This window comes from Lepisosteus oculatus, chromosome 26 (assembly GCF_040954835.1).
Source record: "Lepisosteus oculatus isolate fLepOcu1 chromosome 26, fLepOcu1.hap2, whole genome shotgun sequence".
In the NCBI taxonomy this organism is placed as follows: Eukaryota; Metazoa; Chordata; class Actinopteri; order Semionotiformes; family Lepisosteidae; genus Lepisosteus; species Lepisosteus oculatus.
The window spans coordinates 4819471-4842310 of NC_090721.1; the positions used below are offsets into that span (position 1 = coordinate 4819471).

General features: G+C 41.6%; 2 protein-coding genes across 4 annotated transcripts in view; one reads left to right on the forward strand and one right to left on the reverse strand.

Annotated features, from left to right (window-relative positions):
- The first annotated feature begins 73 nt into the window (after positions 1-73).
- tubd1 (tubulin, delta 1) lies at positions 74-6431 on the forward strand. 2 transcript variants are annotated; one of them, XM_015367578.2, is made up of 9 exons: positions 74-484; positions 1298-1551; positions 2164-2311; positions 3009-3225; positions 3508-3739; positions 4197-4361; positions 4960-5100; positions 5485-5668; positions 6211-6431. In XM_015367578.2, the coding sequence occupies exons 2-9, from the start codon at positions 1314-1316 to the stop codon at positions 6311-6313; spliced, it is 1428 nt and encodes a 475-aa protein (XP_015223064.2). In that variant the 5' UTR covers positions 74-484; positions 1298-1313; the 3' UTR covers positions 6314-6431. The 2 variants fall into 2 exon arrangements, with proteins under 2 accessions (XP_015223064.2, XP_006640915.2); XM_006640852.3 differs by having other exon boundaries at positions 1298-1485.
- Positions 6432-14963: 8532 nt separating this feature from the next.
- vmp1 (vacuole membrane protein 1) overlaps positions 14964-22840 on the reverse strand; it is a 70460-nt gene continuing 62583 nt past the window's right edge. For both annotated transcript variants that reach the window (XM_006640856.3, XM_015367448.2), the window contains exons 11-12: positions 17203-17305; positions 14964-16226 (exon numbers count right to left, since the gene is read on the reverse strand). In XM_006640856.3, coding sequence (XP_006640919.1) covers positions 16083-16226; positions 17203-17305 — 247 coding nt within the window. In that variant the 3' untranslated portion in view covers positions 14964-16082. The remainder of the gene's footprint in view (positions 16227-17202; positions 17306-22840) is intronic.

The window sequence follows — 22840 nt, forward strand, 5'->3', positions numbered from 1 at the left end:
AAACACAAAGCCACCGGCTCCGGCCCGGGCATGCGCACTGCCGCTCGCCAGGTGCGCCCCCGGGAGGAGGGGGGGGGGGGACAGGGGGTTTGTGCGGGTGTCCGTGGGGTACCCAGGCGCCAGATCCCGATTTCAAGAGCTTTTCATCCCCAACTCTAGTATTTGCGCAGTGCACAACCAGCACGCCCGCAGGGGGTGTATGGGCTTTTTACTTTAATTTCTACTATTAACGTTTCAGAGGCGTAAAATTAGGCGTAGCGGAAATGCATCGTTTCAATCCGAGTGTAGAAGATGAAACATTTGTGGGGGGTCCGCATTTGGAAACAATTTCGTGGCAAGGGGGGTTCTCCGCATGCGCAGTTAGCTGTTGAGGGCAGCGCTGTCAAGGAGGCGACCACTACTGGCACAGAGCATGCGCAGTTCGCTCTTCCTCTCCTCCCTGGTGACAGTTGTTTGAAAGCTGAGGCGGTCAAACTAGGAAGTGGTGAGTAGTTGTGTTTTTTTCCTTTACATATTTATCAGACTGGGTTCGTTTTATCAAAGTGAAGGGAGGGTCAAACTTTAAATCCTTCAGTACCATAATGCGACCCTTTAGATTGCGATTAAGTATTTAATGCCAGCTGTTTAAGATAGGAGTTATATTTTAGTGTCCAGACTCTTATTTTGTAGTGGTTACACTACTCTTTCATCATGATGTGAATATGTATTTATGTACCAAATACGCCGGTTTTTTATTCTGAGTAAATGCATCTGAAAACGCCACTGCAGTACAACTGTAATTTAGAAGAACTCAGGCTGCGAACGGAGTTACACACACCGGCTACGGCAGTAAGACATTTTTCTGGTGCCCGTCGCTTCACCTAAGACTGTATTGTCGTGACACCCCACCTGAATATCTTAATGATGGCGTGTTCTCCATTCTAAGTGGTAGAATGTTTTAGCATGCTGTTACGGTGCAGTGCTCAGCATTGCTGCCTTGCTGCTCTGGAGTCCGGGGGTTCAGTTATAGACCTGGGGTGCTGTCTGTGTGGAGTTTGTATGTTCTCCTTGTATTCATGTGGGTTTCCTCCCCCAGTCCAAAGACACGCTGGGAGGTTAATTTCCTTCTGGGAAAACTGGTCCTGCTGTGAGTGTGTGCATGTCCGTGTCTGTGTTTGTCTGCCCTGCAGTAGACGGGCGTCCCATCTAGGGTGCACCCTGCCTTGTGCCCATTGCTTGCCAGGAGAAGCTCCAGCTCCCTGACCCCGAAATGGAGGAACGGGAGGATTTTATCATGCTGTGAAACGTCTTCTTGCAGCCGTGGCCCGGGGGAGATGTCGGTCGTCACGGTGCAGCTCGGGCAGTGTGGGAACCAGATAGGCCAGGAGCTGTTCAAGGCGATCGGGGACGACTCGAGCAGTGGCCAGGGTCTCTGCTCTGAGGGCCAGAAGCAGGCATACGCCGCTTGCTCACAGGAGCGCTTCTTCTTCCTGGAGCAGTCTGGCGGTACGTCGTTTGAAGAGCCCGGGGACGAATCTGTCAGATGGTGTGAAAATAAACGCCTTTTCCCAGGTGTTTGGTGATCGGACTGCATCCTTTTCCTTTCGAACTGTATTCCCGAAGTTTCACCTAGGCTCATCAAATTAACTTTCTTTGTTGTTCACGGAACGCCTGTAAACATTTTGAAGTATCCCATGAGACCTTAGTCCGGATCGCAGGGTGAATTCTACTTTCCCTGAATTAAACGTGACTTTTTTTCTACCATTTGGGTTACGTAACGTGAATACTGTGCTCTGCTGGGAACTTGCATGATTGTAGTTCCTGGTGTAATCTCCAGGGCGGTATATGAAAGCCACAGTGGTTCCACCTGAGCATTAGCAGAGTGAAAGTGCCATATCTGCTGTCACTCCTCGCCAAATGAGTCCTTAAACAGATCCTAGTAAGTTAATAAAGTCTTCCACTGGAATTGTGCCTCCGACTAGACATTAGAATCTAGACACTAGACACTGGCCATATTTCCCTGTCTCACTTCAGCTATTTATGGCCGCACTCAAATACATTTTGTCCACGTACCCCTCTATGACATTACCCCTGTGACATTACCCCCCATTTATCAGTCCAGCTGCCAGCATCCAGCACGCCTGCGGGCACTAACTCCCAGCCCCCACCTTCTCCTGTCCGCAGTACCTTCAGCTCGGGCAGTCCTCATCGACATGGAGCCCAAAGTCATCAGTCAGACGATGGCAACAGCTGCGAAGTCCGGCAGGTGGAAATATGGGGATCAGTCCTACTTCTGCCAGAAGCAGGGATCTGGCAACAACTGGGCGAACGGGTAAGCAAATACCGCTCTCCGAATCTGGAAGGGTTTTAAATTTCATGAGGCTTGCTTGATTCCTGAGGTGTGAACTCCCAGACATTTCACATGTCCCCCCGTCCAGGAAAGAGATGGCACAGTCTTGCACTGTCTGAGTTCATTCATTGCACTCCTGGACGTATCGCATTTCCCACTCCAGGGAAGAGACAATCTGATATATTATCCAAGTGCAGTGCCATGTGTCACAACCTATTTTGTGTCCGTCTCCTTGTAGATTATTTTCAGTTTCTGTGACTGCTGATATTGGCATGGGTTGCTCTTATGTCTCTTGCTCTAGCTTCTTTGGAGAACTGTCTGAGAATCACACACTGACACGCCGCAGGCAGGACCAAAGCGATCCAACCCGAGGCCTTCAGATCGATACCAGCGCAGTATTTAACTACAGCCTGATCCTCGGTTTTCTAATTGCTTATTAAGGCAGTGGATGTACCCTACTCTGCCTGGTCTCTTAAAGGTTCTGTGTCTGTTGGCTGCAGTGGAGCGTGGCTGTATTACATACTTGTGTGTGTGTGTGTGTGTGTGCTTGGTCTAGAAAGTCATGCTTATGGCAGTCTGTCAGTCCTGGGTGGGAGGAGCCAGCTGTTCTTTAAGCGTGCACTGTGAGTGCCCAGGCTTCTGTGCGCCCACGCAGTGCGGATGCGTTTTCCCCGGGCAGGTTCTGCGCCCATGGCCCGCGTCACGAGGAGGCGGTGCTGGATCTCGTCCGCAGGGAGGCGGAGAGGTGCGAGCGGCTGGCGGGGTTCTTCACGATGATGAGCGTGGCTGGGGGTACGGGCTCGGGCATGGGCACCTACATCACGCAGTGCCTCCGGGACACCTACCCTCACTCCTTCCTCCTCAATCAGGTCACGTGGCCGTACGGCACCGGAGAGGTAAGTCGAATCGCCCTAGAAAGCTCCAGGCATTGACTGAACGATTGATCAATGATATTGATCTCCAATCACTTTTTATTATTTACCCATGCAACACAGCAGCACCCTCGCTGCTGCACAGACACTATAGAAGGAGAACATGCCCACCTGTCAGAGATTTCCTTCTTTTCAGATAGACTGCAAGCTCCATTGCTTTATAAGAGAGTTGGCACCGACTGGAGGAGCAGCTGGTGTATGTATTTCTACACACACACACACGTTTTTGTTTTATTTTTCCCCAAGGTGATTGTCCAAAACTACAATTCAGTTTTGACACTGTCTCATCTGTACCAGTCTTCGGATGCCATTCTTGTTCACGAAAACGACACGGTGCACAAGATCTGTTCACAGCTGATGAACATCAAGCACATCTCCTTCCAAGACGTGAATAAAGTCATTGCGCATCAGCTGGGCAGTGTGCTCCAGCCTGCCTACACATCAGCAGTGGACACACAGTACAGCAGAAACCCACTAGGTAAACACAACTGTCTCACCTGCTGCTGCTGCTGAAGGGAACAGATTAGTCCTGCACATTCTAGTTAGTTTACCTACTGTAACTTTAAGGTGCTTCTCGAACACAGAACCCCAGAGGTGAGCTGTGCTATTCAGGAATAGTTGATAGATCCATGAACCTGATGTTCTGCCATAGCAAAACCGGAGGCTTGCAGATCATGTCGAAATCCATGATTGAAAGGATAACTAAATAAGTTAAGTTAAATAAGTTAATAACTAAGTCCAATCAATGTATTGCACAGCAACATCCTGATTAAAATGAAAATACTGTAATACCTATGAAATGTAGCTGTTTGATTTGTGCAAATTGAGTGATTTGTTTTTAGCTTGTGATTTTGCACTTGTATGTGTCCACGTCGTTTTCCTTTCCACTGATTTTTTTTCCCCAGGGGTAAAGCATTTGTCCTCTTTCTTTTCAGGCGATCTGATGAGCAGTTTGGTTTGTCACCCAGAGTACAAGCTGCTGAGTCTGAGAAACATCCCCCAGATGTCGGACAGTTCCCTGGAATACAGCGTCTTCGCCTGGCCGGGCCTGCTGAAGCACCTGCGCCAGATGCTCATTGCTAACGCCAAAATGGAAGAGGGTGAGTGGGACCAGTTTTCGATACCCCTGCAGTTCTCTCAAGCCACCTGTTGGGTTTTTTCTTGTTCCTGTACCTCCCAGGTACCCCAACAGCAAGCAGTACAGAAAACAAATCCCAGCCATCACTAAATGCCATCAGTGGGATTACTCACAGGGCTAGGAGACATAGTGAAATATAAATCTGTTTTACCAGTTTCCCAGTAGGGGAGCCTCTATGAATTGTGACATAGTCAGTTTAAATATTAACTGTTGTTGACCCTTTCATTTGGTCTAAATTAGACATTTTAAAGGCAGTTTCAACTTGGTTTTTTAAAATGAAGTACAGTACCATTTGGTAGCAGTAGGTGGCAGCATTGTCTAAGGAGAACGGCTACATTTTGGACTTCGACTTGCTGAAATCAACAATCCAGGTAAAAATCATGGAATCCCCTACTAGTTTACTGCATTTCATTTGTCCTCCAAACCTTATTCCCCTTCCAGCAAACAAACTGCTAGTTTTATATCATGAATATTTGGAAATCACATGGTGTCAGCTGTAAAAAAATAAGACACAAGCCCGTGTGTGCAGATTAATCCAGAGCCGTGTTCTTGTGTTCCAGGGATTGACTGGCAGGTGAGAGCTTCACAATCCAGACCTTCAACAGGACAGAAAGGCAACCCAAGCAAACACCTTCGGTTTAACACCTCTCTGGCCAATCTGCTGATCCTGAGAGGGAGAGATGTGTACAGCGCAGACACAGGTGAGCCCCCACCCTGCCTCCACCTAGATACGTCCATCAAGAAGGGCTTAAAAGTCTCCCATCGTCACTGATCTGGAACTCCATTCAGAAGTATTGCTGAGGTTCTGACATTATACAGCACACAGCTGTCACTGATTGCAGAAACAATTGCAGGAACAGTCAATTCTGCACATGTATGGTCACAGACTGTGTGATAAGTCCTACACTAAGAGACAACATGTGCTCCAAGAACAAATTTCAATTTAAAGGCCAGTGTTCAGCACCAAAGGGTAGATTAAAACATGCATAGATAAAAAAAAAAATCGGACTTCCAGTGCAAGGAAGCCCCACAGCCGTCAAGGAAGTGCGTTTGATGGTACAGTATTGTTACATGTTCCGATACAGGAGGATTTGCAGAGCCACTGCTGTATTCCTCATGGCTACCAGCAGAGGTCGCCTTCAACACTTGGAGATCTCCAAAGCACTTCAACAGATACGAGAAGTCTGCCACTCTGGTCAGCAACAGCCAGTCCCTACTGAAACCTCTCGACTGCATAGTGGGAAAAGCATGGAACATGTTCGCATCAAGGTGAGGATTTTTACTCTTGGACAAATTATCTTCGCTTCTAACTATCACAGATAACGAACTTGCTTTGAAGGTTCAAACACATGGTCTGCAGATATGGTGAGCAGTAACTGAAGTTTTTTTTTAATACCAAGCTCAGTTTCTTTTCTGCTATTTAATCATTGCTTGCTAAATTAACCGGCTACATGATTAATCATTTTTTAATTGATATCTGATACAGGACTGTATCCAAGTGATGGCGAATCAGGAAAATATTGCTTTTATGTGGGGATAAGGTTATGGATTTTGGCAAAACAAGATCAGTTTGGATGCAGCATCAGTGTAGCTAACTTGTAAAGAAACGACTGTCATTGCTTCCACTAAACAGCTGCAGCTGGTTGGCAAAACGTAACGGTTAATTCTCGTCAATATTCTTTAAGTCTCCTGAATTTCCTTTAAGGATATAACTTATTCTGTTGTTATTGCATTAGCCAAAAGAGAGGCTAAGCTCAGACATAGTAGCATTTCTCAATATATTAACGAAACCTTTGTTCTTTGGTTTATAGAGCTTATGTCCACCAGTACACGAAATTCGGGATCTCCGAAGAAGACTTCCTCGACAGCTTTACTACCCTGGAGCAAGTAATCTCTAGTTATACTCACCTGTGACTACAGGCCCTGTCAGCAGTATTGCCTGTTTATTAATGCTCAGTATCCCCATCAGGAGAACTTGCACTTTAATACACTACCCGGCTAAACTGTGGTAAAATAAAAACTGCATCTGAAAGACATTTGTCAACTTCACTGCGATGATATCATCACAGATTTATTTCCCATACCACATCTTATTGCTAAGCTGTTTGAACATATTAATCACATTGCTTCTTTGTCCTTCCCTAGAAGACGCTGAATTGTGTTCTTAATTTCTTATTGGCACAGCCAATTCATTTAGTAGGTCTGAGGGGACCCCTGAAGCAATATGTACTAAAGTATCATATCATCTTTGCCTGATGTGTGGAATATTAATGCATACAGAGGGCATTAAGGATGACTGCAGAGGGGCATCTGGAACAATGAGTTATTGGTTTTGTTTGCAAATACAAGTTTTTTTTGTGGTCAGTAATTGATCTGTCAATGAAATGTGGTATCCTCTTACCAGGCTTTCAGCCAAACACTAGTGAAAAATCAGGGGATTTTCTGACTTTGACAAGTTCCTTGTGGTTTTTTCTTAAATTTACTTGAAGTTAACTGCCAGGGGATTTTCCTGACAGGACATATTTATTTGCATTGGGAATTAGACTTTTTTTTTTAACAACTTTACTTTTATATAGATGTTTTAAATCTTAAACTGCAAACCTAATTTTAGATTCTCTGAACAGTTCATGCATTTTGACTATTTAAAGTGATAAAATATTTCCTTTTGGTTAACCCTGTCCTTAGAGATTTATTTTTGGTTCAGTTTTTTTATGAAGAATCCTTACTGTTATACCTGTACTGTTTCTAAACAACTAATACCTGTAATGTACATTTCTAAAACAGTTTTTTGTATCTCAAAAATGTAAGTAAAAAGAGAACACAATGTATTTAAAAATAAAGTTAACCAAAGCAGAAAACCAGCTTTTGTCACACCCTTTCCCCAAAATTAAAATTGTGCATGTTTAGAGATGACTTATTTCAGTAATATTCCCCATGTATGGATGTTTAGTTTTATCCAAGAATGGGGATGGTGGAAAAGTTTACCAGTGTCTGATTCTTCTGTATCTCTTACCCTATTATTTCCAGTTAATTAGGCTCCAGATCTTAAGCTTTGGGATCTTCTGCCAAGTGTGTCTGTCTATATGTAAATAGGATTGGGCTGTACAGGAGCCAGCTATTGTAAGATTTTACCTCTAAAAAGGTCTTCCTTTTAAAAAAAAAAATCTCTAAGTTAACAGGCATAGATTCTAATAAAACCAAAAACTCTTTTATGATGATGTGCCTTTATCTTTCAGGGCCTAAAATAGACCATGCAACATCACGCTCAAATTAACATCCAGCACTGTCCACTGATTTAGGAAAGAATGCCTCCCAGATCAAAGCAGCGGGCTTCGTGCAGCCCCCAGGTGACGCAAAGGGCACCAGTTGGAAAATTAAAACGTGCTCGGTTTGGTTTTATCAAAACCTGTCATCATAACCCTGTTTACAGATCTGGAATTCAGAGGATTAGGAGAGAGTTTTAGAAGATAAGAAAGGTTGCAAACGTGGAGGTCACTTGACCCATCTTTTTCTTTTTGGTTTTTGCCAGTGGCTCAGTGATCCAAGAATTTTGTTTCTTTTAAAGGGCTTCAACAATGTGGGTAGGGAGGTGGCTCCAGACTCCCACAGTCCTCTACATAAAGAATTCTCTCTTGTTTTCCGTCTTGAATGCTTCGAGCCTTAGTCTCCACAGTATTGCGATAGCAGGATCTTGGGCACGGCCCTTGTGGGATGTATCATGAAACTGGATCACAGCTCCGCTGAGTCATGAACTGCACCTCCTCCATTCAGAGAGGGAGTTCAAGCTGACTGTGCCAGGCAGGTGCATCTATAAATAGGTTAACACTTCAGGAGGGGAAACAAATAGATGGATTGGGTTGCTTAAAATGACTCTTACACACCATCCAGCAGTATCGCTTTACAGGCTGTAGTTTTCCTAGAGTCGTCTAGTATTGAAATTAAACAGGAAGCGGGGGGGTTCAGTTCCAGTTCCTTCATCATCAGTAGGAATACCTTTTGTAGTTTGTTTTAGTGCTGCCATCTAATTCATGATTTGACCAATTCTCACTACCAAACTTCAGTCAGCCTGGGTGGGATTAATACAACTAATTCATGAATGTATTACTTTATTATTAATAATAAAACTGTCATTTATAACTATTAGGTGGAGAAAATATTTTCAAACGTACTTATTTTTTTTTTTTACATGGAAGAATCGCCCGTTGCGTTTTGTAATATAAAACGAAATTGATTTTTGGAAACGCCGGCTGATCGGGTGTTTTTCATGCTCTGCTCACCACCACCATCCTTGCAGCCGCTTCACAGGGGAGAATGAAGAAGTGCTCTGACCCGCCCATCTTTCTGGGGGCCACAGTTCACTCGCCGGCTGCTCCACAGGCCTGCCACCAGGAGCGGAGTGAGCCCTGTCTGCCCTCCCTGTGCTCAGCCCGCTGTGCCGTGACCCAGGCTCGAACCCTGGCCAGTCATGCTCACGCGCGCGTCCTCATACCCTTGAGGAGCGACCCGTTTCAGACTCAGACCACCAAACACATGGACATCAAAACCGTTTCATCCGGGGAAAAAAACACGGAACTGGTTGCCGCGGAAACGCAGAAGAAATGACATTCCTTTTGAGAGGTCTTTTAGATGCGACTCCCGATTGCAAAAAAAGATTTTAGAACAACAAAACTAGGTTTTAGGGGGTCAAACGTTTGTTCAGGACAGAAGGGAATAGGGTAATTTTCTGCAAATCAGCAGCGTAGTCTGGAATGGTTCGTAAAAACAAGCTCCATTACGTCCACCTTACAAGCTGCGCAGGACAGTTCGCTCATCTGCTGCTGAAATCAATTGGTCAATGAGTTCAAAAGAAGCCTTTTGGTTATGGATGCAACTGAATAATGTTTAAAGAAACAACTTTCCTTTTTGGTAGACTAATACAGAAAACTGCAACAATGGTATATATACTGTATGAAAAACACTGTGGGCTGCCCCCAACTTTATGAAAGGACTGAAAGCAGTCGGTGCTACAGGTGTGTGGCGTGGAAAGTATCATTACATAAACTCCAACTCGTTCGTAATCTTAAATGCTAACAGCTATGAGTTCAAGGTTTCAAGCAAATCAAGATTTGCACGAACGTTTGTTTTGGCAACCTTGCATCCAGTTTGATTAACCCCTTCGTGGGCTGGAGGGTTTGCCAGAGGAGGGGAGGAGGGCACAGAGGAGTGACAGTGTCACGACGGTTCCCGGTTCCAGCCTTCCTGGCCTGTGTGCATGGGGCCGAGCTCACACGATCTGGTTTCCCACAGCTTCCCTATCTCCCAACAACAGGCGAGCTCTGATTGGCTACTTCGAACCATCCCAACTGGGCTGCGCGCTCCCCTCCCAGCTTGCAGTTGGCTTGAATGTCTTGGTCTCCCCCAACAACCAGGCCAGGGTATGAGAAAATGCATAACATGAGCTCACGCAAGTGCTGGGAAATGGGAAAAAATATGTTAGTGTATTTTATTCCTATTCTTTCCACTACCATAATCTCAGTAACGGATATGCAGGAGTTTGGGAGGGGCGGGGGAGGGGGACGAAATTATGCCAAAAATGTCTCTTCCCCTCCTTGTCATCACACTGAAACACAAACATCTGGAGTTTGGAGAGATCCTGTTTAAACAAAGGTTGTTTTACCACACATTTTGCTTCATGAGAAACCGTTTCCTCCAGACGGCTGTGATGGCCAGAACTACTGGTTAAGTACATTTTTCCTGGCATCTGCTTTGCTCACCAGCGAACCTGGTTTCATCTTTTAATTGTGGCAAAGAGTTGTTTTTACATGAGTTCATGAGGGTGGAGGTCACAGGTGTGTGGCCTGATTAACACACTTGTTCTTCACCATCAGACACAGCACTGACAGTACAGCAGCAGAAAGAAGCTCAGCTCAGACCTACTGTCTTTTTGACATTCATGATTCGTATCGCATCTTTTTTTTTTTAGCGGAGTAACGTTTTTTAGCTTGCTTCTCTTCGTCAGTGCACAAGTGGTAACTGCATCGTGCTCTCACCGCAAGACTTTGCCAGTTTCCAGCGAGACTCGTTGAGGTGAAGTAGCCTTCCCGCAAATGCATACGCAGGATTTACGATCTGACTTCATCAGAAAGCCACACCACTTCTGAAGATTCATCATCTCTCTTTATGAATGACTAAGAGAGCAGGATAGAGCAAAGTGCTTCTCCATTCTGCGAACAGGCACCCAGAGCACCAGTGTCAGCATGACAGCAGCCTTCATGTCATTCACTAGACTAATTCACAACTGACATTCTGATCAGCTTTTTATCACAGGAGGGAAAAAACAGGATGTGGTCGATCGTTTTGCTTGACACACTAATGTTTGCTTATAGAAAAAACTCTAGAAAAACAAATTAAAAAGGATTAATAATGCTGAAAAATGGCCCCCCATTCTTCCCCATCCATTCCCACACAGCGCTTTGTGCGATTCCTTTACATTGGAGCGAGCAGATCTAGCAAATTCTTACTTCACTCATGTCTTTTTGGCATGATGAATTTTATTTAAGAACTATGGTGTTGTTGAGAGTCAACTAACCCAGCATCTTTTCTGGGTGCTAAATGGCAGGGTGAACAAGTACTCCCTGCCCAGCAACACCAGCAGCACTCGTACCACACGCCTTGGACTGTAAGATTGTTTAGTGGGATTTTAACCACTGGAGACCAAGAAAAAAATATTAATGCCACAGTTATGACAGCCAGTTAAAACACGGGAACAGTTTCAAACCAGGGTGTTTAATCGATGGCCGACAGTGGCAAATGTCTTCAATTATTTTTGAATAGGTGGGATGCAATGGTCAGATTGCTAGACACCAACGCTCATTGTCTGCATTCCATTCACATTTTCAACCCTGCATTTTATGTCAGGGCAGCAGAAGAGACTTGGTATAGAACTGAATAAATCGAGCAGTCGCTGCTCAAACCCAACAGATTAGTAGCTAGAGGGGGATGGGCAAAGGGTTCCTCTGGTGAATGAGTTTATCAAACGGTTGTAAATTAATAATAGCTTACAAACCGTTGAGAGAGGCACAAATGCAAATGCTTTCATTTGTTTAATTACTCAAGGCTGCCGAGCAGCCTGTTGCACCCATTGTTAGTCGGGCAGTGGGATCTAACGTGCAAAGCCACTCAGATTATGTAAGGTGCCACTCTCTTCCCTTTTCATAACTGAGTGTTACTACAACACTTCACAATAACAACTCCAGATTAAAGAAAAAAAGGCAGCTTGTCAAAATACCCAGAACTGCTTCATCTGTTTTTCATTGTTAAAGCGGAGAGCTTTATTTGTTGTGCATTTTTCAGAACAAGATTTGCATCTCTCTAGGAATTCCTGAAAACTGCATGTATTATCATATTTTAAGCTATTTTCTAAGCAATATTTGTGGAAGATTTGCGTTGATAGCTCTTTAATATTTACAGGAAAAGTAACAGTTACGAAACGCAGCTAAGAGGGCTTTTGTTGATAGTTTGGTCCTCCGCATTTATTCATCAAAGCAAACCCTGCCTCATGGGAAGTTGCTTCATAGAATAAACACAGTCTTTTTACTTAAGCGCACCTGAACAGGATTTTAGAAATAGGATACACAGGACTTAATGTTAACCCTTTAATACCTGTAAGAGCACTCTTGTAGCTTCTATTTAATATGGAAAAATTAAATACTTGGCAAATCACACCTTACACACCTCTCGGATATCTCAACTAGGAGCTATTATGATGTTTTTAAAAAATACCATTTTTTTTTTTGCTCATTTGCTTTGCTTCATCTGTTTTTGATTGCTTAAATCGGAGTGCAATGTTTTTTTTTGTGTTGCAGAACACTATTTGTATCTCTCTTGATACGCCTCAAAACTACCCATATGATCATATTTGAAAATATTTAATAAGAAGTATTTGTAGAACGTGCCACGATTTGCAAATATTGTAGAGATCTTCAAAGATCTACAGGAGCACATCCCACTGTGACAACACTGAAACCAAAGACCATGCTAGTCTGTCAAATAATTCACAATAACAGACCTGCTCTCTCCTAACTAGGTTCACCAAGTTTAATTTTCAATATACTAATATCACACTAATAATCACTTACATGCTCGGAAAGAGGGGTTATAAAGATCTATAACCTATTTTTTATAGATGTGGCTTCATTGAGACTTTTTTTTTTCTTTTTTAGGTCACTTTTAATTCACCTGAGCCCGTTCCTAACATGACAATCGAAGTGTTCAGAATGTGCCAACACAGGTGCTGTGGAGCACCTCAGCACTCCGACACTTCCAGCTCCCCACTCGACGGACTTTTGTCTGGAACTGGTTTTCCCACTCTAGGAAAAATGGACCACCGCCATCAAACTGGCTGGCAAACTTGAATAAAGAGTGAGAAAAACGTAAAACAGTGGAAGCTGAACACCAGTGAACAGAAACCGAGAAGCCAGTCGAGAGGGAAGAGTCCTTTGCTGTGTTAATAGTGACTCAGTACAACCCTGTTGCCCTCTTTGCACTAGTCACTGTTCAGGGACATTTGTTCGCCCAGACATGTGGTTTTGAAGGAAATAATACCCTCAGGGGAGAAACCATTTCAATACCAATTGCACAGCAAAGGCCATCTGCACCTGGTACAAACTGGCAAAGACGAATCAGGCTTTGGGCTGGGTACCGGCACTCCTTGTTACTTGAACCGTGCCAAGCCTGTAGGTTTGGCAACGACCGCAGACTGACAAAACACAGATGTTCATACCTGACACTTTCTAACTCGGACACCTGGGCCGCACTTATGAGGGCACAACCGCTATTCCCAGAATTTAAGAAATAAAAGTTCCCGATGTTTTTTTTTTAACTGTTTATTTTAGAAATAAAAAAAAGCCCAGAACAGCAAATACACGGCACGCAGAAGATTTACAGAGTATTCCACGGAACGTTCTCGTCGAACAGGGAGACTCCAAACCTGCCAAAAGACGGATTTCCAAAAGCAGACAAAGCTGTCACTCATTCAAGAGTTGTCCACGGTTTAAGGGATGAAAAAATATGGCTCGCGTTATTTTACTGCCAAAATGGTGAACCGTTTCTCTTGAAGGTAAGTCATTCGTGCTTGGCGGGTTTATGACCTATGAAACACACTGTCAGTAATGCCAGGAGTTACTTAATACAAATTACGAGTGGAAACTACAGAACAAAACAAACTCGATGAACAACGACACACACACAAAAAAAAGCTTCTTGAGAAAAGGGAATTGGACAATAGTGAAACTAGCAAATCACACATAACAGGGAAGCCACGATTGCATTTCCACTGCAATATGCTCCAGGCTGAACGGTGTGTCACAATAAAGATGTTGCAATGAGGCATCCTTCTTGCTACTCGAGAATTTCAACTAAAACAGAGCCTAACCCTTTTCTGACGAGATGATCTTACCAGGAAGCCAGGGAACAGTCTTCCTTTGCACACCAAAGAGACGTATACTAATGAGTTAATAGAAGTAAAATAACAAAAGTGCAGGGAAAACAAAGATGCAGAAACATAAGTACATACGTGGCAGTTATATGATGTATTGTAATCATTCCCCTAGAGTGAGTCTGAAGCCACAAATATTTTAGGCATTCAAGAGAAACAGAATCGCTTTTGATTGAAATTTTCACACCGAAAAATGGGAACTGAGGAGACAGAACAGGATGCTGGTCTGATGAAAGACCCCAAAATGTCAGACAGCCTACAGACTGTTGTCGCCTTGTGATGTAACAGCCAACACCAGTCTGATAAGCTATCTGACAGGATGGTAGAGTGATGGATTATGTCTGAGTGAAGAGCACACCAGGGAGACACCAACAACCAGGGAAAAAAAAAACAAACTTACCTCATTCTCAAAGCCACCAGAAGCTTTCTTCCAGGACAGACTGTTTTCCCCGTACAAAAATGACGGGTACTTTAACCCATGTGTGTCCACATCAGCAACATGTGCCGTCTTAAATTCATTCTGAGACCGCGCAAGGCTAACATTTTTACAGAGATATCACCACCCCTCTCCCAGCTGCACTTTGTTGGAAGAGCAGAAAATATTGTGCAATAGCCTCAAACAGATTCTATATCAAGTTACTTTGTGTGTTCCGCGTCTTTCCCAAACTGTAACATATTTGTTAAGGGAATCAAATCTGTATAGAAAAAGGAGAGACATAAGAATCTAATACGTGCTGTGCAACCTTGGAAAGCAATTCTGCTCACTGACCTCACTGCAGGGAAACTGACTCATCTGACAGCAAGACAGAGGAGACCATGTAAATGGCTCTACTGACAGACCATATCGCCACCCACAGCGAGCATGGTGTTAGCCTGTTAAGTAGCAGATTTTCATTCAGAAAATGTGTGTTACAGTTTGTGATTTAGAGGGAAGGAACATTATAGTTACTCCATACATATTCCCTAACATTAATATTACAAGCTGTAAGCTGTAAATATCCCAACACTTTATGTCTTTACCGCTGGCTGCATGCACAAAAAAGCAAAACCCGCTGTTACACTGACTCGAAAGGTAGAAATAAAGAATACTCCAGCTATTTTTCTTTATTCTCAAATGAAGATTATAAGCTCAATGAATCAATGAAATGCTTTTAAAAGACAATATAAATAATTACACAGTACACAACTCCTCTCCTAAACAGAAACACAAAAATAGTGTCCCAGAGAAATCAACCTATTTTCAGCTAGCTCCTCCTTGAACTCAGATCAGAAAATATTCTGATCTGATCGATTTAGTGAATTTACGTCTAGAGAAGCATCAAACCAAAGACTAATAAAGGGAGACACGAAAACCGGAGAATGATTCAGGGTGGTTTTATAAATTCTGATTGAAAAGTTAAGTCTAAATGTACAGAAAAATGGCATTAACCGCAGTATGTACAGTTACAAATGAAACATCGTTTTCTCCGCGTTAAAAATAACAGTGTGAGCTGTCAAAAAATGAAATAGTTATTTACAGGGTGTGCAATTTGTTTATACCATGTCTATCCGTATTTTTCATATTGCTATCCTAGTAAAACAGTGGAAAACAAAATTGTAGAGGATACGTCTTATAAATAGGCTTAAAAAAGTAAAGAGCTGTTGCAGAGTATGTAATTGAAATCACCGTTACAACAGGAAACAAAACTTAAATCAGAAAACTTGTCCATACAATTATACATTGCAATTAAGTTAAATAAATCAAGTTAACTTTTAAGAATGTACTTCACTTCAATGGAAGCAGGACCCACAATGTTGCACAAGGCCTTGCAACAACGTAGTTAGTGCCAGCAACAAGTTAAACAGTGCTGCTCTGACAAACTGCTTAATGCTTGAAATGGTATTCACGTCGTAATTACACAAAATGGTTTTATATCGCGCAACCTACAGAATACCACTTTAACATGCCAAAATATGGGCACAGATAAAAACATTAAGCAATAAAGCATTTCAAAAATTAAAAAAAAAATCTAGTGGTTATCTATCTTTTACTTCTACTCGGGGGAAAAAACTACGATTCACAGAACTATGCCCAAAATTGGAAAGTTTTGCCATTTCAGCTTACTGGAAAAATGGAAGAAAAGCAGTTTTGCTTGTTTTTTTTTACCATCGTTCGACCTGTGTTGCACAATCTGCCCCTGTACGAGTCGAACCAAACCCGTGTTAATATCATTTAGTTTTCTCCTCCGAGTACTTCTGCTGCTGGTTGCGTTTGGCATAGCTTTGTGCCATTGAGTTAATGATAGAACAAACAAAATAGCACACCATGATAATGACCACCTTCTCAAACACCCAAGACAGCCAGTTCTCGCCCTGAAAAGGAAGCACAGAGATGTCCTGTTACTTAACCAGATCCTTTCAGCAATCACATGGTCTACTTGACTGCAGCTTTCTGTGCAGCACACAATTCACAATTAGGTTAAACTGTTGCCTCATTTTCCTTTACAAAAGATGTTTCAGATGAAACAGCTGCTGTCGTGCCCGGTTATCCTCATTACAAGATAAATCCTCAAATGAATTACAGACAAAACTGAACTGCCCAGTAATTGTTTTTTTCCCTACAAAATTGTTTTTAATTTAATTTTTAAGGTATGAGGCCAACCTCTCTGCTTTTGTCAATTAACTTCAGTTTACATTCTGACGTCAGACAATCTCTTGTTACTGTAACTAGGACCACAAATATTGACATTCCTTTTTTAAAAATTCATACACATTTCATTAAGAATGAGATGATCTAATAGCTCAGTATGGATCTATTGCATTTCTGACTGATCTAATTAGATTACATATACTTCACTATTTAAACACTTAAGTAAAATAACTCGGAAAAACAGAAATGAGATGGCTTTTTTTTTTTTGGTAAAAGGCCATTGTACCAGCTGATGTCACTTCATCTCAAGTTCGTCAGCTTGTTATTTCTTCCTCTCCAGCTCATACAAACAAGTCCTGTGTGAGGACAGGAACAGCGGAGAGCCTGTGTCTCGCTCGGAGGCTGACTCAGCCGGCCCCAGAGCCAGACACCCTGCCCTCACAGCCAGGGCCTTCTCCCAGAAATATTCTGGGCTCAACTCACGACGGGGGACCCATCCCGGCAAAATAAAAAAAGGCATCCATCTCCATTTCATATCACGATGTGCCCAGTTGAGGTACACTAATGAATGAAATTAATAAAACACTCCCGATAGCAAAAGACAGCAGGAGTATACTGGCTAGCGCTCTAGTCTCCTGGCCAGGGAACAGCAGGTAACATAGCAAGAGAAGGAGCTGGCACAGGTTGGCCCTTGCTTACCGCTGGGGTGCCCTCGCCTGCTTTGTGATGCAGCTTTGCCCGCTGTGATTCCAGGTACTCGCTGAAGGGCTTTTGCAGCAGTGGACCTACAGCTGGGATGGCACTGGAGGGTGGTGTGGGGGGCACAGCAAAACCAGGGAGGAAGAGCAAGAGAGAAGGAGAAAAGAAACAAAGCAGAAGTTACATCAAGAGTACTTACCATCCAGGGACAGGGAAGGCAACAAAGGCATCATGTAACAGACTCGCTGTCCAGCCCCTGTCTCTCACAGCTTGCCATGTTTAACACATGAAGCTCTGGTCCACCCACCATGTACAATAAGGAAACTATTAAAGTTCATCCCAGATCTCTCACACACAAAAAATAATAAAACAAACAAAGAAAAGAAATCTGTGAGGGTACAGGGTGTACCGAAATCTCTATTTCCTAAGAGTTTAAAAAAAAAAACGAAAAAAAAAAAACTTCTTGGCTCTCCTCTTGTTGAGTTGAGGCAGGCTCATCCCCTGCAGTGTGCAGGAACAGTGCAGAGAGCAAAATGAATGACTTCTCAGAACTCTCACATTTATCACCAGCAGTTCCTGTAAGAACTGGTTTGAACCAATTAATGAGGAAGTGAGTCGTGCTTGTGTCATCACTGGCTAAAAAAGAAACTCCCTCCCCTCTTGCAAAAAAGGAAAAAAAAAAAGGCGGTCTGTTCGAATAAGACAGCCCATATTAGGAAACCCTTTGTACAATTCTGTCCAGAAAAAAAAAGAATGCACTGGCACATTTGAAGAGCCCATCCCCTCCTAGTCAGGAGTTAGTGATTAATCGCAGAGCAAATACAACTTTATGGAAATTCTCTGTTTTGCACTTCATAGCCCCTGTATAGTTTCCATTGTTAATGACACTGCTTAAGCTTTGTGGATCTCTGTCCAAAGACATGCTTGAAACCCGATTTAAGTGGCAGGACAGCATTAGCAGCAACATATTGGCACTTATTGCAATCTGTTCTGTCCTTCCCCGGCAATCACCTTAAATTCTACAGCCAGAAAGAGCAAAGTGCCCTCGTGATTTGCATTTACAACAGTTAAGTTCCATATAATTCTGAAAAAAAGACACCAGCAACCACCATCATGAAATGAAGGGGACAACAATGGAACTGTAAAACAGACACCAAGACTGTGGAGCTTTTTTTTTTGGGGACAGCTAACTCATTTAGGAATGACAACCTTGCTCTAAACTGTATAAAATATAAAGTATATCCATTTTGGATGCTGGATTGGACAGGCTACATATTAAACTGATTTTCTTCAGTTTACTCCCCTATTATCTATCACAATGGCTAAACTAGTTTTAGTGATCAAAGACACCAAAGCTTCCGATATATTTTTGTGTTATTTGATGCTACCTCACCACCAGCCTTTTTTAAAAAAAAAAATAAATAAAAAAATAAAAAAGACTTAAGCAACAGGCTTGCTGTAAAAGCTAACAGAGTTTCGGCCACGAGTTACAACTCACAAGCCATGAGAACTCGGTCCTGAGATGAGTCGTCTTTCTGAGCAACGGCGAGTCACAGCTGAAGCGGCACAGACAAGCCCGAAAACAGCCTACTCCTTCTGACACAACCTGAGAAGGTTTTTCTTCACACAAAACCACTGGTACTACAGACTAGTGTGTGTAAGGTAACATTTACGCTTTAGTCAGAAAAAGAAGTCATCAGCAAACCGATGATTCGGCTTTTCTTCGTGTACAGAATTCCACAGTTTCCTCCTGGCGGCTCTTTATTCTCTCCCAAACCGTCCACATTTTAGGGATCAAGCAACACTTTAAAAGACTGAGAAGGAATTGTTAAGTGACTGCAAAAATAAATTAAGGGCTTTATTCAAAGGACTAAACCTCTAGGTCTTTTTCCCCACAGTCTTTCTCAAAGCCAAAAACCTTTACCCTCCTGTACCCAGCAAAAGTCAACACAGCCAAAACAAAATGTACATTTTCTTTCCAAAAAGGACAAAACCAAACTCCCTTTTTCAGAACTGCCAGGTAATAAAGAATAAATAAATTGTAACACTTAATTTTAATTTGAATGTCCTGAAGAGCTGAGATAACAACTGCAGATTTGATTGTTAAACCTGCACAGAGTGATTCATGATAAAACCACTCTCAGTATACCCTCCAAAAAATGCTGTAAAAAGGAACCAAGAGAGAAGAGTTTCACGGTGCATTAACAAAGAACCATATTAAAAACAGCGCTTTTCCACACAGACAAAAACTTGATATTTGCAACCAAAATCTTAAAACAAGAAAAAAAAATGTAAGACACCAAGGCAAAATTGCTCTAAATATGATATATAAATATAAGTCTTTAGCTTATAATTGTGTGTTTGTAGATATATTTAATTATTTGGATTTAACAGAAAAATAACTTAAATGTGGATATACAACATACTTAAAAATATTTTTTGAACACCTCATCCAATTTTTTTAATTTCTTTGTAAATCTGCAGTGATTTATTTAAATTTGACTTTTGTATGATTTTTGCTTAAAAGTAAAAAAATTGAAGTTCATTCAATCTGGGATTTTAATTAAAAATGCAGTGCATACTCTTTGATTCACTTAAGTGCAAAGTTATTTTTGTAGCAGAACAATAAATTAGTTACAGGAAGCAGGTTTTACTAGTTTTTTTAAAAAAATGCACCTTTCAATTTTTGGATTTTTGTGTTTTTTAATTTGTTTAACAAATGTATACTTTTTATTCATTTCATTATTTTGCTTTGAACTGTTTCAACTCCAAGTATTTTTTCTTGTCCATTTAAAATACTTCATATTCTTCACAACTAACACAACTAAAACATTTTGCAGACATTATCATAACTCTAAAATTAAAACAAAAACAGTCAAAGTAATTTGTTTTATTCCAACCTATGTTAGATGAAGGTGTCTTTTACAGAATTTAATTTAAACACTGCAGCATACAATACTGCACACAAATCAAGCTATTCAGTACAAAGCTAGGTGCTAGATGCACTCTTTAAAATGTTTCAGATGAAAAATGTAATAATTTTGAATACAAAACCCTTGCATGGCAGACAAGTTAGTAGTTTTTTAAACCATCAATGCACAGCAAAATCTAACCTTACAATCATTTTGCCAATACATTGTGTTACGGTAAAATAAACTTCAGGTTTTAGAGGAAAACAATTGATTTTCTTTAATTAAAATCCATGACACACACTGAGCGATCCCCCTCCCTTTAATTCTTTGTATTCCTTTTTCGACAACACTGCATTTGAAAATTCAACAAAGGCCATTCACATTTTGTGTAGGTGTCTATGTACCGTCATTCCTTAATACTGTATCTCTGTGCAAAAACAACTCACAAGGGATTTATTGTCATTTAATTTTCTGGAGGGATTGTTGTTGATTAAACTCAATGTTGATCACATTCAGTGACATTTAAGGAAGAAAATTAGCCTAAAAAACTCAGGAAAGAAAATACCACTGCTGGTATTATCTGCATAATCTACATAGATCATTTGACTACTTAGGTTTTTAGGTTTTCAACTCTATATTTAAAAATCTGAAGTTTAATAACTATAATGTACAACTGTATAATTAGGCAGATCAACAGACCAAACCGAAATCATCATAAATCAACTAGAAGCAACAAAAATGAATTGAAATGCAGTCCTGTGCATTACAGTCTTTCTAAAGTCAACCAGTGAATACTTACAGGTTATTTTTACAAACTGAGAAAGACAAGACAAAAACGGGTGAAAATAAGTGCAAAACTGTGAAAGACTACAGTTTTTAATTTTGTCCATTTATGGTCTTATCTTTTCTTGTAATAAACTACATTACTCTATATGAAAAAAATTCAAGGGGACACAATTTCTCCTTTTCCACAACATACTCTTTATGGAACCAAACAGTGGGTTAGATCAGATGTTGAAAAGCCAAATACATTTACCAAGACTCTCTGTGAGTGCAAGAATGGAATATTTCATACCACAAAAATGTTTAAATATCCTATGAGATAAATGGACAGCATGAAAATAGTGTGTTATCTCTACATTTCAGATTTACTTTTCCTTCAAGTTCAAAACCTTTGACTGGAAAAAAAAAAACTTGCTCTTGCACCATAAAAAACAAAAACCTGGATAATGGACCCTAAACCAGTAAAGATTAAGCAACCAGGAGAAAGCACCCTAAAGAAATAAAAAATACAAACACGAAAAACAGCACGATTTCGCCTGTATGGCGAGCTCTGTGGCACGCTCCAAGAAAAAGAACAACAGCTAAAAGTCTAAGCAGATGAGTGGATGAGTAATTCAATTTGTTCAATGAATAAATAGGCCAGACGGAGTGAGGGGCTCTACTTTGCTGAGCTGCTTCTCCATTATCTCACAATAGATCATCCTGTTTCCTTGAAATGTCACCATCATCATCATCATCATCACTAGCTCTAGAGGAGACCATATCTAGCGGTGCTGAGAAGCAAAAAGGGGGTGACTCAGAAATTGGGAGGGGGGGGAGGTGGGGGGTGGCCGAAGTGCCTAATGCTGTTGAGGGAGTCTAATCTCCCAGGCCTGAACGCCACCAGAGGCTGACACATCCCTTCCTTCTGTCTACCTCCTGCTTCAAACACAAAAGGATAAATTCACAACAAACTAAAAATGATTCACTCGATTCCCTCACCCCCCCCAAAAAAAAATAAAAAAATAAAAGTTTGGGTGAAAGAAAACATGGTGACACATCTGAAGCCACGATCCCTCATGGCAAAAAGCAAAAAACAGCTCTCAAAAACAAATGCACGCGCGCAATTTCTGCAGTTCTGATAAGCGGATATCTGCTTTTCAGCAGCAGTTTGTATCGAAGCCCTTCTGTGCAGAACAGGACCACAGAAAGCTGATAAAAGTGAATGGCATGGCAGAGATTTCCAATCAAACTGCAGAATTGCAGCAAAGAGGAAGCACAACTACAATTAAAAAAAAAAACGGCCACCACAGCGTGCTCATTTTGGAGGGAATTTTTTTTTTAGCTTTAACTGAAGATCTAGTCACGGGGGCAGGAGTTTAAATTTAAAAATATACAATTTAAACATTCCCCCTCCTCTCACAGACACACACTCCCTTCACCCTTCCTTTCAGTCCCTGAAAAAAAGGAAACTGTGCAGTTTTTTAAATGGTTAATTTTCTTTGCAGACATCTAAACAGCCTTCAACGGTTAGTATTTTAATGAGCTGTCATTTCCTGTTACAGATAAAAGATTCTCACATTATTTAACCATTCACTTCCTTGAGACCAAATTCCATTCATGATGAGTCAGAATGGACCTTAGACTTTTGTCTCAATCAAACTAACCCCACACACTGAAGCCACCTCTGTACAAGTCTGCCATTTACAGTAGCTAACCAGCATATGAACTACTAAAGCAAGTCTTCTGCACGTGTTTACAAGTTATCCCATGCAGTCAATTATGTTGAAAGATCTGTCTGCTACTTCTGAATTCAGATAAACTGAATAAAAGAAGATAAAAGAAGAAGAGAAGCCCCCAATTATGTTACATGGGAGAGAATAAACTAAACAGCTTGCTTTTCCTTGTCTCACATTTGCTCCCAATTAAGACCAAATCAAAACAATGTGTCAGCAGTTTCAAAT

Coding starts and splice junctions, on each gene's coding strand:
- tubd1 (XM_015367578.2), top strand. CDS start 1,314: ATGTCGGTCGTCACGGTGCAGCTCGGGCAGTGTGGGAACCAGATAGGC. Junction 4,362..4,959: donor TAACGCCAAAATGGAAGAGG/GTGAGTGGGACC, acceptor CTTGTGTTCCAG/GGATTGACTGGCAGGTGAGA. Junction 5,101..5,484: donor TGTGTACAGCGCAGACACAG/GTGAGCCCCCAC, acceptor GTTCCGATACAG/GAGGATTTGCAGAGCCACTG.